Source organism: Microtus pennsylvanicus, chromosome 10 (genome assembly GCF_037038515.1).
Source record: "Microtus pennsylvanicus isolate mMicPen1 chromosome 10, mMicPen1.hap1, whole genome shotgun sequence".
Classification (NCBI taxonomy): domain Eukaryota; kingdom Metazoa; phylum Chordata; class Mammalia; order Rodentia; family Cricetidae; genus Microtus; species Microtus pennsylvanicus.
Window position 1 is genome coordinate 57,645,787 of NC_134588.1, and position 14,366 is coordinate 57,660,152.

The 14,366-nt window shown below is 45.0% G+C and overlaps 1 protein-coding gene, 1 long non-coding RNA gene and 1 pseudogene across 4 annotated transcripts in view; 2 read left to right on the forward strand and 1 right to left on the reverse strand.

The window, feature by feature from the left end:
• The window catches only part of LOC142858765 (large ribosomal subunit protein eL33-like), a 216,229-nt pseudogene that overhangs the window by 154,676 nt on the left and 47,187 nt on the right, over positions 1–14,366 (forward strand).
• Positions 1–14,366, reverse strand: part of LOC142858766 (uncharacterized) — a 138,905-nt gene that overhangs the window by 35,962 nt on the left and 88,577 nt on the right. The window lies entirely within an intron of this gene.
• Positions 12,774–14,366, forward strand: part of Dpt (dermatopontin) — a 28,412-nt gene continuing 26,819 nt past the window's right edge. The window contains exon 1 of the mRNA XM_075988468.1: positions 12,774–13,305. Within this exon, the coding sequence (XP_075844583.1) occupies positions 13,001–13,305 (305 nt within the window). The 5' untranslated portion in view covers positions 12,774–13,000. The remainder of the gene's footprint in view (positions 13,306–14,366) is intronic.

The window sequence follows — 14,366 nt, forward strand, 5'->3', positions numbered from 1 at the left end:
CTGAAGTAGTTTTCTTGAGCTTAAATCTCTTGGCTTAAAACAACTGAAACTGACTCTTTTTTTCCATTCTGGAGAAGATGAGTGTGATGTCCCAGGGGATGGGGATTATTCTCCCGCCAGAGACTCCAGGTAAAATTCTTTCCTTGGTGTTTCTCGCTCTTGGCAATCTTTGACTTATCTCTCCAATCTCTGCCTCAGACGCCCTACCATCCTCTGCTTTGTGTCTTTGGGCTTCATCTCTCTTTCTGTAAGAATGTGATCAGTGACCTAAATGACATCTCCTCAGAGGCTGCTAATCAAACATATTGGCAAAGATCTTTATTCCAAATAAGGTCATATTCTGAGTTTCTAAATCAACGTCAATTCGGAGACGATGCTATCTAATCTACGCTCACTGCACCAGGCCTTCTAAAGCCATTAGTGTTATTGGCTGTGATGACTTAAGTGCCACAGAATGCTCCATGCTAGTGACAACAAGGACAACTGGCACTTCTGGTGAATCAAACTCCCAAATGAAAAATGCTAAGACTATATTTATAATTCGTTTTCTGAACTTATCAGGATAAAGTGCCGTGTTAGCTGTGAAGGGCTGTGCATTATAAACCACCTAATTTTGGATGTCTGGCTGAAATGAGCCTTCGGACATACCATGCCTTTGCAAAAGAGGTACTTTGACATATAAACCATCTAAGTAAGTTAAGGTTGCCGCTGTCTACTCGTGCACATGCTCACATGCACACTTTTTGAAAGGTAGGGTTTGCATTTCTGTCCAGTTGATATTTTTCTCTATATGAAGCCACTGGCTGTTCTGGCCAACAGGGCTTAGCCCTTTGTAGTCTTCACCCCATGAACTGAAATGTTTCCCCTGAAGCAGTCTTATTTTTGATATCACCACATGATGTGCTTCATTGTTGATAATTTTTTCTGTATTGTCACTAGCCAGAAGGCTACATTATATCAACCCTGCTTCAGTGACTCATAAAAGCATCTAGGAGAGGAGGCAGATATGGATTGAGGAAAGAGGAGGACAGCGTGTCTTTCCTTCACTTATACTGGCCTGTCGACTCATCCATGCAAGAAGACATCGATCCAGCATCTATCGTCAGTGTGCCAAGCTATGAATTAAGTTCTGGGAACACAGTTGTGCACACAAAAAGTATATACCCCTCTTTCAAATGGTGTACTGTCTAGCTCAGTGGGCAGTCTCTGTTCAGATAGTCTGGAGTCACTTGCTAATGAATGGTAAGTCAGAACATCCTTGCTTCCAGAGTTACTTCCTATTCTGAATTTCACATCTTGGTAGACATCGGATAGAATTCACTCCTTACTCCTAAAGGTATCAAGGATTCATATGGCCTTACAGGCCTGTGGACAACTGATATTCATTGAATGTCAGCAGTGTCCTAGGAACAGTACGCTAGCCTGAAAGACACAGTATTGGCCTCCTTGGAACTTATAGCCTAGTGAAAGGTACCACATGTTATCACATGATTTAATAAATAGGTAGAGAGTTGCAATTGTGATAAAGGCTCTGAGGGAGGTTTCTGCAGAGGGGGAAGCCGATGGATTGTCTGAGTCAGGCAAGTTAGGAAAAATTCCCTGTAGGGAATGTCTTGGGGACAGAGGGAAGATATATATATATATATATATATATATATATATATATATATATATATATTTCTCTACATATCTATATATTCTAAACTTTCTGTTTAGAGACCAGAGAAGTTCATCATAGCTCTCATTTTCCAGGTTCTGCAGGAGTCTGTGACAGGGGGCTGGGAAGATGCGCTTGAGTTTCTAGAATGATCCCCAATCATCTAGAGATGATTTGTTTTGAGAGCCCAAGCTTTGTGTCCTAAAACACTTCAGAATGGACCCTGTCCCCTAGCTGGGTGACCTTGAACAGATTTTCCCTTTAAGCATCAATGGTCTCATTTGTAAAATCGGGGTGACATGTTTCTTGAAGAATTAAGGGAGTGACATTCAATAAAGCAGGTGTAGAAGTGTGTATAACAATCAGACACACTAACAAGCAGGAAGGTAGGCACAGTGTGTTTGGTTTGGGAAGATCTCCAGGCATAAGGAAGCATGGCCTAGTGGGAAAGACTGACCAAAAGTGTTAGGACTGTGGTGGTTTGAATAAGAATGATCCCATAGGCTCATATGTTTGAATGCTTGATCTTGGTGGATTGTTTGGGGAAGGATGAGGAGCACACGCCTTGTTGGAGGAGCTGTGTCACTGGGTGGGCTTTGAGGTTTCAAAAGACCATCCCAGGACCAGTCTCCCCACTACACGTCTCTGCCTACAACTTGTGGATAAGGGCTATAAGTTCTCAGCTGCTCCAGTGCTGCTCCTGTCTGCCTGCAGTACAGCTCCCTGCCATGATGGTCATGGGCTCACCCCCTGAAGCTGTAAGCCAGCCCCCAAGTACATGCTTTCATTTGTAAGTATCCTTGGTCATGGTGTCTTCTCACAGCAATAGAACCATAACTATGACAAGGATGAAGCAGATGGATTCTCTGTGAATTTTCAGGAAAACATTTTACCTTTGGCTTCTTTGAGGGAAACGATTGCAACAGCTTGGATTTGAAGAGATGCTATAAGAACCGAGTTTTAAGGTGAACACTGCAAATTCAGCTCTAACCGTAAGCACTCCTTTAGTCCGTATGTGGCAGGGTGAGAAAGCAGGGCTGTGGGAACCCAGTAGAAGCACTCATGATGGAGAGTAGGCCTGTGGACCACACCTAAAGCTGAAGAAAGAGATTCCTAGTCATTGCTAATCAGGGCTCAGTACAGAGAGAGCCAGGAGAATCGCAGAATGACTCCCGAACTCCTGAGTTTCTATTTGACGAAGCGCCTGATGGCTCAAGCCCACCCAGGAGCCAGAAGACATTAGAGCATAAGAGGCAACACAGAAAAGCCTCCTGGGGCACAGTCCAGGAAAGAGAATAAATCTAGAAAGCAAAGAAAAGAGGGAATGTTCGTTTCTGTTTTAGGGACTGACTGGCTTTGTTCTGAGCACTCTACATGGATTGTGGCCTTCAATTTTCCTGATGATAGTAAAGCATAGGCATGTATGTGTGAGTGCGTATGTCCATATAGACACACACAGATGGGGGAGTGCTGAAATTTCTACGGCAAAGCAGTAAAAATGTCTTTCTTGCTTCAGCTTAGGTGAAGGCAGCCTCCTGGTGTGGAGCGAAATTATTTGGTAGGTGTTAATATTGCAGCCTTCAAAGGAACCAGGTTATAAAATAGGACTCGTGAACGTGCAGGGTGCTGGGCTCCAGGCTGCTGACAGAGATGGCAGGCGGCAGGCTATGCCACTGCCTCTGCCACAGTTCTCAGTTCTGCTCTGTCGCTGTGTGGGTGGCCTGTGAGCACAAGGCAGGTGTCCTGCTCCTGAAAGCCACACGAACGAACGTCTGTACTTTGACCAACAGCAGGGACACGGGCAGAGGAGCCGTTCCCCCTTCTGCCTTGTCCTGGGGGAGAGCAGAAACACTCTCAGGAAGCAAACACACACATTGGCCCGTGCTCCTAGACTTTAGGATATCTAACAGGTTCCAGCTGGAGAATTTCATTTCAGTAGGGCTGACCTGGTAATCTAACTGTAGAGTAAGGCATGTGAAGGGCTCTGTGACTTTAATTCTTTGCTTTTTCTTTTTTTGTTTTTTGTTTTTTTTTCAAGTGAGGGTTTCTCTGTTAACAGCCCTGGCTGTCCTGGGACTCACTCTGTAGACCAGGCTGCCCTCAAACTCACAGAGATGCACCTGCCTCTGCCTCCCTGACTGCTGGGATTAAAGGTGTGTGCCACCACCGCCCGGCTGGACTTAATTGTTTTGAGTGAACGCGTAATTGATGTAGAACTGGCGAAGACAGGAAGATTCTCTGGTGATCACGTACAATATTTTAAACCCACCGGTGGGAAGTACAGTGTTGATGAGATGTGGAAGAGAGAAGCTAGCACAATGGGAGAATGCTCACCCGTCTTACTTAAAAGGTCATGACCGTGAAGGTGAGTCTTAGTTCAAGGGTAAGCCAGGTGTGATCAGAGTACACTAGAAACAGGGGAAAAAGACAATCTCATTGACATGATGGAAACACCGGCCTTCCTTGGGGTGAACGCTTCTTCCACTAACTCCCGGCCCTCACCACCTTATCTGTAGAATGATCAGAGGGTAGAAGTTGGTAAATATATGAACTGCCTCTTCCAAAGCTAAGATGGACCCTCTACAGGAGATATTTACCTGGTAACAAAATGTCATGTCCTCTGAGAAACTTGTCTAATTTGTTGGGATTGATAACCAAAGCAGTGTGGGAGAGGGTTCTGAGATCTCAGGGACTGGGGACGTGAGTCTGTGTGTGCACAGACCTCTCCACCCGTTGTTCTTCAGCTGTGGACACCACTGCCCCTCTCAAAGCCTGTGCTTAGAAGTTGACTAAATGGAAACAATCAAAGGTAGATTTTGTGTCTATGAACACAAATATGTACTGTGATCATTTTAAACTCCAGAAAATAATAAATATTTCTTTGTTCTCTGGTGCCTGATATACACATACACACACACACACACACACACACACACACATACACACATATACACACACAATAAAAGATATTGTTATAATTTTAACCATTTTTAAATTTAAACTATTTTCAAGACGACTTTGAATTAGGAAATTTGTCATGGAATGACATCGCATTAGTGCTTTCTGCTTGAACAGCCTCCCCCCCTGCTCTCCCCACTTTTGAATCTAGATCTCCCTGCCAGACATACTGTCAGCACGTTCTCTTGTCAGCATGAGCTTCAGGTTGAACCAGGCATTCTGATCTCTGGTGTTCCGTTGGACTCACTACAGTTCCTAAAGCAATGATTTCCACACATCTGCACGTCTCTGGCCTCTACTCATCCCCACAGACCCCAGCCCTCTGATTAAGCAGCGAGTCACAGGGACTTCCTGCTCCAGGCATCTCAGCTCACCTGACTTGTTATCACCATTTGTTCCAGCACTCTTAGATAGTCTAGCCTTTTCTCCTCCAAGAAAATGGTGTCTCCACCTCCCTGCTACTCCAGAGTCTCCCGTATTCATGGCTGCCATACTCTCCCTTGAGTTCTCAGTCCTTGTTTTCCCGACGGCTGTCTCTAGAAGATTACTCTGGGAGGTCACACTCACCCTGCAGTTACTTCTCTGCGTAAGGATGCCCAGCTGCACCGCAGAACCCTAGGGATGCTTGGTACCCTGATGTGCTTGATGATGCCCTTAACCCCAGTGCCTAGTATTTCTCGGAAGTCATGATGCCAGCTTTCATTTCTACCAAGCTATACAGTTTGTGAAGTCTTAGAAAGACCATGATTTAATAAGGTTCTCAGAGCAATATTTTTTCTTTTCTTTTTGAGATTATACTAAAACTATACTCTTTCACCCTTCTCTTTCGCCCTCCAAACCCTCCCATATATACTGCCTTGCTCTCTTCAAATTCATCACCTCTTTTCGAAATTGTTGGTACATGCAATATTTATATGTATATACATATTCCTACATATAACCTGCTCAGTCTGAATAACGTTATTTGTACGTATGTTTTCAGAGCTGACCATTTGGTACTGGATAACCAATCAGTATGTTCTTCCCTGGGGAAGATTATTTCTTCTGCTCTCACTGCTCCTTGGTTGCTGGTAGGACCTTGTACAGGCCTCGTGGGCTTTCCTCTATCTACTCTGCATGTCTGTTGTCGTTGTCCTTGTTCACCTCACATCTGGGCAGTCACACTGTTGAGATTTCACCAGTGTCACATCTGACAATCTAGGAGACACGGTATCACAGCAAACTCCCTGATTCTCTGTCTCTTACAATCTTTCTGCCCCCTTTCCCGCAATGTACCCTGAGCCTCAGGTGCAGGAACGTTTGGTAGATCTACCCACTGGGCCTGGGCTGCACAGCTTTACATTTCGGTTGATTGTGGATTACTGTAGCGGTCCCCTCTCAGAGCAGTCTCATGGTGACGGACAAACACTACAACTATCTCCCATCTTACAAATGATAAAACGAAGCTTACAGGTTTCATCTAACTCAGTGATTCTCAACCAGAGACGATTTTATACCCCAGGAGACTTTTGACAATTTTGGAAACAACTTCTGGTTGTTTCAGTGGAGGCAACAGGAATGCTACGGAAATCTTAACGAGAGAGGCCAGGCGTGAGGCTCCAAGTCCCACAACATGCTGGAATAGCTTCAAAGCAGAGATTCATCTGATCTAAAGCAGAGGGAAAACATGGAGAAAACCTGACGCAAGGTCATTAGGCTCTCTCACGGGGCCCCATTCTCTTTGGGGCTCTGGGCAGTGTCCCTGGTGCTACTGTGACTCTTTTTTTTTTTATTTATTTATTAAGGATTTCTGCCTCCTCCCCGCAACTGCCTCCCATTTCCCTCCCCCTCCCCCGATCAAGTCACCCTCCCTCATCTGCTCGAAGAGCAATCAGGGTTCCATGACCTGTGGGAAGCCCAAGGACCACCCACCTCTATCCAGGTCTCCTAAGGTGAGCATCCAAACTGCCTAGGTTCCCCCAAAGCCAGTACGTGCAGTAGGATCAAAAACCCTCTGCGATTGTTCTTGAGTTCTCAGTATTCCTCATTGTCCTCTATGTTCAGCCAGTCCGGATTTATCCCATGCTTTTTCAGACCCAGGCCAGCTGGCCTTGGTGAGTTCCCGATAGAACATCCCCATTGTCTCAGTGTGTGGGTGCACCCCTCGCGGTCCTGAGTTCCTTGCTCGTGCTCCGTCTCCTTCTGCTCCTGATTTGGACCTTGAGATTTCTGTCCCGTGCTCCTCTGTCTCTGTCTCCTTTCATCACCTGATGAAGGTTAAAATTCATGAGGATGCCTATGTGTTTGTCTTTGGGTTCACCTACTTACTTCTTACATGCATTATAAGCCCAATGTCCTTTATTTATGGCTAGAAACCAAATATGAGTGAGTACATCCCATGTTCCTCTTTTTGGGTCTGGCTTACCTCACTCAGGATAGTGTTTTCTATTTCCATCCATTTGTATGCAAAATTCAAGAAGTCCTTGTTTTTTACTGCTGAGTAATACTCTAATATGTATATATTCCATACTTTCTTCATCCATTCTTCCGTTGAAGGGCATCTAGGTTGTTTCCAGATTCTGGCTATTACAAACAATGCTGCCATGAACATAGTTGAGCATATACTTTTGTTGTATGATAGGGCCTCTCTTGGGTATATTCCCAAGAGTGGTATTGCTGGATCCAGGGGTAGGTTGATTCCGAATTTCCTGAGAAACCGAAACACTGCTTTCCAGAGTGGTTGCACAAGTTTGCATTCCCACCAGCAATGGGTGAGTGTCCCCCTTTCTCCACAACCTTTCCAGCAAAGGCTATCATTGGTGTTTTTTATTTTAGCCATTCTGACAGGTGTAAGATGGTATCTTAAAGTTGTCTTGATTTGCATTTCCCTGATCGCTAGGGAAGTTGAGCATGACCTTAAGTGTCTTTTGGCCATTTGAAGTTCTTCTGTTGAGAATTCTCTGTTCAGCTCAGTGCCCCATTTTATAATTGGATTGATTAGCCTTTTACAGTCTAGTTTCTTGATTTCTTTATATATTTTGGAGATCAGACCTTTGTCAGTTGCGGGGTTGGTGAAAATCTTCTCCCAGTAAGTGGGTTGCCTTTTGGTCTTGGTGACAGTGTCCTTTGCTTTACAGAAGCTTCTCAGCCTCAGGAGGTCCCATTTATTCAATGATGCTCTTAGTGTCTGTGCTGCTGGGGTTATACATAGGAAGTGGTCTCCTGTGCCCATGTGTTGTAGAGTACTTCCCACTTCCTCTTCTATCAGGTTCAGTGTGTTCGGACTGATATTGAGGTCTTTAATCCATTTGGACTTGAGTTTTGTGCATGGTGATAGATATGGATCTATTTTCATTCTTTTACAGATTGACATCCAGTTTTGCCAGCACAATTTGTTGAAAATGCTGTCTTTTTTCCATTGTATACTTTTAGCTCCTTTATCGAAAATCAGGTGCTCATAGGTTTGTGGGTTAAAGTCAGGGTCTTCTATTCGATTCCATTGGTCGACTTCTCTGTTTTTATGCCAATACCAGGCTGTTTTCAATACTGTAGCTCTATAATAGAGTTTGAAGTCAGGGATGGTAATGCCTCCAGACAATCCTTTATTGTATAAGATTGTTCTGGCTATCCTGGGTTTTTTGTTCCTCCATATAAAGTTGATTATTGTCTTCTCCAGATCTGTGAAGAATTTTGATGGGATTTTGATGGGGATTGCATTGAATCTATAGATTGCTTTTGGTAGAATTGCCATTTTTACTATGTTGATCCTCCCAATCCAAGAGCAAGGGAGGTCCTTCCATTTTCTGGTGACTCTTAAAGCACCTGGGGTAATCTAATCTCCTCAGTAAGAGAACCAAACTAATTCATTCAAGTCTCTCTGTGCAATGTTCTACCTGTATAAATGGAGGCAAGTTACCATTGTTTTTTTAACTTTGTTTTTTTCAGCCACAAAATGGTTATCTTCTAACTGCTGGAAGAGTAATTGTTCAACACGTGGAAAGTAGGTAATAAGTACATAGCCGTCTACCTTCCTCTCCAGCTTCTTAATTCAGTATCAGCGCTCCCGATTCTCATGTCATCTCCACTGTGCTCAGTTTTCACCTCACTGGTAGCTGTTAGGACTAAACCCAAATGCTCGAATGTTGAGTCCTACAACAGAAGAGCAATGGATCATGTGAAAAGCAACCGCCAGATCAGAGTGAATTCAGGTTCCAAAAACTGTATTACCAAAGTGCTTGTGCGTTTCCACAGCTTTTATAGCTCAGGCAATGACAAGTGCTGGCAAGGATGTGGAGAAACTGGAACCCTCCTCTGTTGCTGTCAGGAATGGCAAACCATGCAGCTGCTTTGGAAGACTTTCTGGTTGTTCCTCATCAGGTTAAACATGGAGTTGCCGTTTGCTCAGCGTAAGCGTCAACAAATGGAAACAACCCAGTGTCTGTTGCCCTTATGAATGGGCAAGCAAAGCTCTTATGTCCACACAGTAGAATAATGAAGGAAGCACAAACACACCCCATGCTTGAGTGAACCTTCAAAACCTAAGAGATGAAAAAAAAAACTCAGTCCTGAAAAAAATCACATTTGGAATGATTTTACTTAAATTTCCAAAATAAAAAAAATCACAGAAATAGGAGGAGATTATCTGTTACCATGGGCTTGAAGGACTGAGGAGAAGTAGTGATCATGAATGGGTCCAGATTTTCTTGGTGAATGATTAAAATGGCCTCCATCTGATTGTCAAAATGGTTATGAAACTCTTTGACTATATATTTATGGCTATTGAATGATATACCTTAAGTGGTGGGATAGATATTAGATCTCCATAAAGCTATTGATAAATAAGAAATAGAGAAAAAGAAGCAAGAGGAGCTGGAGAAAAGACTTGTGTAGTGTTTTGGATGTCCCTTGGCTATATCTCCTCAGAGCATCCTGAGTCATTAGGAGTGTGTGTGGGGGGGGAGACCTCATCTCTCTTGCTTCACCTCAGCTCTCTCTGACCCAGGACCTTTAGTTATGATTATAAATTAACTTAAGTCAGATTAACAAGAGATAAGGCACACCAGTTTTACTAACTTTGTGTCTGTGGAAAATTTCCACAAGACTGTAAAGTCCAGAAAACTGTCCAAACCAAGATGCTTTTATACTTTGCAAACAAGGGTAATAAATCTTAGGGTAGAGACAGACATAAGAGAATGACTAAACACAGGGAAACTGTGGGGATCAAATATATGGAAGAATTCAGTGAAGCAAGGCTTGTCTGCAGTTCCCACTGGCTCCTGGCTCGGAGCTGATAAACCATCGTCTGTAAAGAGTGATTAATGTCCTGTCATAAGGCAGAAGGGAGAAAGGCAGAAAGTTTCTCTGTGTTTGAATATTCTTCAGTTCAATAAATGTCAGTGTTCTAAGAGGAAATGTTTTGGTTTCCTTCTGTTTCCAGGAGAAGATACGGTCCAACAGTGGTAAGCCTGGGCTCTGAAGTCACGATGACTAAGCCGGGTCAGATAGGATTTGACATTGCTGTAACGGGGTTGGCGAGGGTGCAATTAAGGCCTGGAAACTGTAGAAACACAAATGCTGGGTGAGGAGGAGGACAGTTTACTGTGGTTTGTGCTGTCTCTGAGCTCTTGACGGGCAATGCTGGGCACTGCTCACGAGAATCAAGGTGACAAAGACTCCTCAATCCTGGCTGCACAGGAGAGCCATGTGGGAGGGCCTTAAAGGACGGGGTCCACTGGGTCTTGCTCATGAGCTTCTAATCCTATTGGCCTAAGAATGACGAAGACCACAGCAGTTTTCAAAATCTTCTCAAGTAATTGCTAAGCGCTGACAGGACTTAGGAGCATTGTGACGGTACCTTAGAAGTCAGAGAGGCCATTCGAAGCTAACGTGACATCAGGTGCCAGCACTGGCAGTTACATATAGAAGTGTAAAGAAAATGGACTGAGAGTAAAACCAAGGCTAACGTACTCACTCCTTCCCTTTATTTAGTAACCATGAATGAGAGAAAGTTAATACTTGATATACTTTGTGTGTGTGTGTGTGTGTGAGTGTGTTTATTCTCATGCATATTTTCCTTTCTCATTTAAGGCTACCTTATCTTCAGTCTAGCATGAATGTCATCAATAAATGTTCTATAGCTAGAACAGGATGAGATTTATAGCATGATATTTTCTGGGCCGTGCATCTCTTTTGAGAAATAGTTGTTAAGCATAGCCCTCACACACACACCTAAACGAAGCAGACAGACCATTATAAAAATCCACAGCTGGACAAGATACAGAGAACAATTGGATGTGACACACTTATAACACAACCCTTACACTGAAGGCTCAGGGAGCATCATGGAAGAGGGAGTGAAAAGATTCCAAGGACAAGAACACTAAGACATCTGCTGTGAGACAGTGATTTCTGTATTTGATGGGGAAGCTGCACCCATGAAATCTCAACAATACTGTCACCTAAACAAGACTTGCACAATGGGTAAGACCAGGTGAAATGCCAACGTGAATGGCAGATGTCTCCCAAGTTCCCCGCCCCTAGATGAAGACCTACAGGCAATTAATGGCTGCAGAGAGAGGGAGACTCAGTCTTCTCCTGGATGAGTGTAGACACAAACCATTTGGAAACTTGTGTTTCGGTATAGCACTGGGTCCCCTGCAAGGCTACAATCCTTCCTGTCTAGGGAAGAACTATATTTTAAGATTTTTGGAGTTTCAGATATCATTGGTCAACAACTGTGATTGCAGAATGTGCAATGAAAGCTATGTGAGCAGTGGGCACTGCTGTGCAGCTAAGAGACGGCCATGGTGAGTACGGGCCCTGCTGTGCAGCTAAGAGATGGCCATGGTGAGTACGGGCCCTGCTGTGCACCTAAGAGACGGCCATGGTGAGTACGGGCCCTGCTGTGCACCTAAGAGACGGCCATGGTGAGTACGGGCCCTGCTGTGCACCTAAGAGACGGCCATGGTGAGTACGGGCCCTGCTGTGCAGCTAAGAGATGGCCATGGTGAGTACGGGCCCTGCTGTGCACCTAAGAGACGTCCATGGTGAGCAGTGGGCACTGCCGTGCAGCTAAGAGACGGCCATGGTGAGTACGGGCCCTGCTGTGCACCTAAGAGACGGCCATGGTGAGTACGGGCCCTGCTGTGCACCTAAGAGACGTCCATGGTGAGTAGCGGGCACTGCTGTGCAGCTAAGAGATGGCCACATGAGATTTCTCTGTGTGGGAATGTGTGTGTTTCTCGAGCTTCTTCTTCAGCTCTTTTTCTTATGTTTGTTTGTATGTTTTGTCCTATTCTGGTTTGCATGTTTTTATTTTATTTAACTTTATTTTATTATTGTTGTTTTTTTTATTTTTTAGGTTCTTATTTATATCCTAATGAGAGAGACAGAGAGAGAGGGAGAGAGAGAGAGAGGGAGGGAGGGAGGGAGAGAGAGAGAGAGAGAGAGAGAGAGAGAGAGAGGGAGAGGGAGAGGGAGAGGGAGAGGGAGAGGGAGAGGGAGAGGGAGAGGGAGAGGGAGAGGGAGAGAGAGAGAGAGGGAGAGGGAGGGAGAAATAAACGGTGAAGATATGGGTCCCATGCTCCCAATTTACTCAAGGATCATTTAGGTTATTTTCAGGTTCTGGCTATAACAAACAAATCTTCTATGAACATAGTTGAGCACATGTCCTTGTGGCACGATTGAGCATCCTTTGGATATACATTCCAAAGTGGTATTTCTGGGTCTTGAGGAAGGTTAATTCCTAATTTTCTGAGAACTCGCCACACTGACATCCAAAGGGGCTGTACCAGCTTGCATTCCCACCAGCAATGCAGAAGTGTTCCCTTTACCCCACAACCTTTCCAGCATAAAGTTAGGACTTCTAACCACAGACCTGAAAACTGATATAACTGCTTCTACCTCAAATTCAAAGACCTTCAGCTAAGAACTTGAAGGAAACCAGGCACACAGGTTTGCAGGAATCAAAACAGTTGTGTCCCTTTAACTTGACATTGTTTATATTTGGAAACCACTATGATTCTAGACGGCTATGCTGGAGATCAGACAGGGCTGGCTAGTGAGGAGGGGAGTGGGATGGAAGGGGATACACACTGCCAAGATGGTCCTTCCTAGGTGTTTCTGAGAAGACTGGAGCAGCTGGCCTGGATCCTCTTGTGAGGTGATTCTCCAGGGAGTTTTCTTGATTTACATGTTTCTCGCATATTCCTAGAATTCCACCTTAAAACGAGCTGGGCGCAAGCGAGGCCAATTTCTCTTTGTGGAAAAGCTTTCGCTTGAGCAATGACACACTGCCGTTGGATGCAGTTCGCACACATCTGGAAGCCACATGTCAGCGGCGGCTGTATAAAAGTCAGCCCCGACAGCTTAGGGTGACTTTTTTTTTTTTGCCAAAAGTCGGGCGGCATGGACCTCACTCTTCTGTGGGTGCTTCTGCCTCTGGTAACCACAGCCTGGGGCCAGTACGGGGACTACGGGTACCCATATCAGCAGTACCACGACTATAGTGATGATGGCTGGGTGAATCTGAACCGGCAAGGCTTCAGCTACCAGTGCCCCCACGGCCAAGTGGTGGTAGCTGTGAGGAGCATCTTTAGCAAGAAGGAAGGCTCTGACCGACAATGGAACTATGCCTGCATGCCCACACCCCAAAGCCTCGGGGAGCCCACGGAGTGCTGGTGGGAGGAGATCAACAGAGCTGGCATGGAATGGTAAGGAGCAGCCAGTGCACTTGGGATAGGACGTTAGTGCTTGTCCTCCAGGGAGAAATTTGGTCCTCGAGGGTTAGCATTGCTCTATGCCTGGGCATAGCCTAAACTGACTGTTGCATGCTCTCGTGGGCAGGGCTGGTACAACGTAGATGACATTGTGGGGTGAAAAACCGGAGCGGGATATGTCCATGGAAGATGGACTCCTCTGTGGTTATACTCCTTCAAAGGCCATCCCTGGGCTTAGTGTGGCCTGTGGGTCAGGCGTGTGTCTGTAGAATATTTATCGAACCGAAAAAAATTGAAATTTCTTAAGGAACTTATAGTAAGTGAGCATTGCTGTGACATTGGAATGATGTTTCCGTTTGGTAATGGTTTATTGTTTTCCAAAAACATTTACTCCAGAAGAGTCAAGAAAAAAAAAAAACAACTGGTTCCTCAGCACATAAGAGTCTTAAATATTGATTCAGAGCAAGTGATTGGGCAGAAGGGTCTGAGACATAGAAGCAGAGGGGAGTAAAGTCAAACAGCTCTCTGCTGCTTTGTGGAAAGAGAGCTGTGAAGTTTTAGTACTAAGATTTCTTTGTGTGTCTCTAGCCTTCTCCTCCTATTCTCTCCCCTCCTCTCACAATTTAAAGTGGCCTCTATTGCCAGGATACAGTTTTCCAAAGGTTTTTTTAGAGGTGCTCTCCTGCCGTCTGCCCTTTACCCTAATCAAGGAGGATTAGGTCCTAATCAATGGAAGAGAATCGGTCCCAGCTTGTGCTTCTCTTGTGACAGTCCCAGCCCTGGTATGTGATGAGAAACTGGTCTCAACAGCCAGTGTTGGCTAGACCAGTCACTCACAGCTGTCTGAATACAGCCCTAACTTTAGGGCTTGGGGAGAGGGTGGAGTCTGACCCCGAGAGAGTCAGGCTGAGGGAAGAGGTAGCCCGAAGGCTGCCATATATGCTGTCTGCCCAGCAAGACAACCATGAGCGGGGCTCCTGCAAGGCACTGGTGAAGTGGAGGACTGGAAGGGGTCAATGTAAAACCTTAGTAGTGACAATTCCACCACCCTTCCT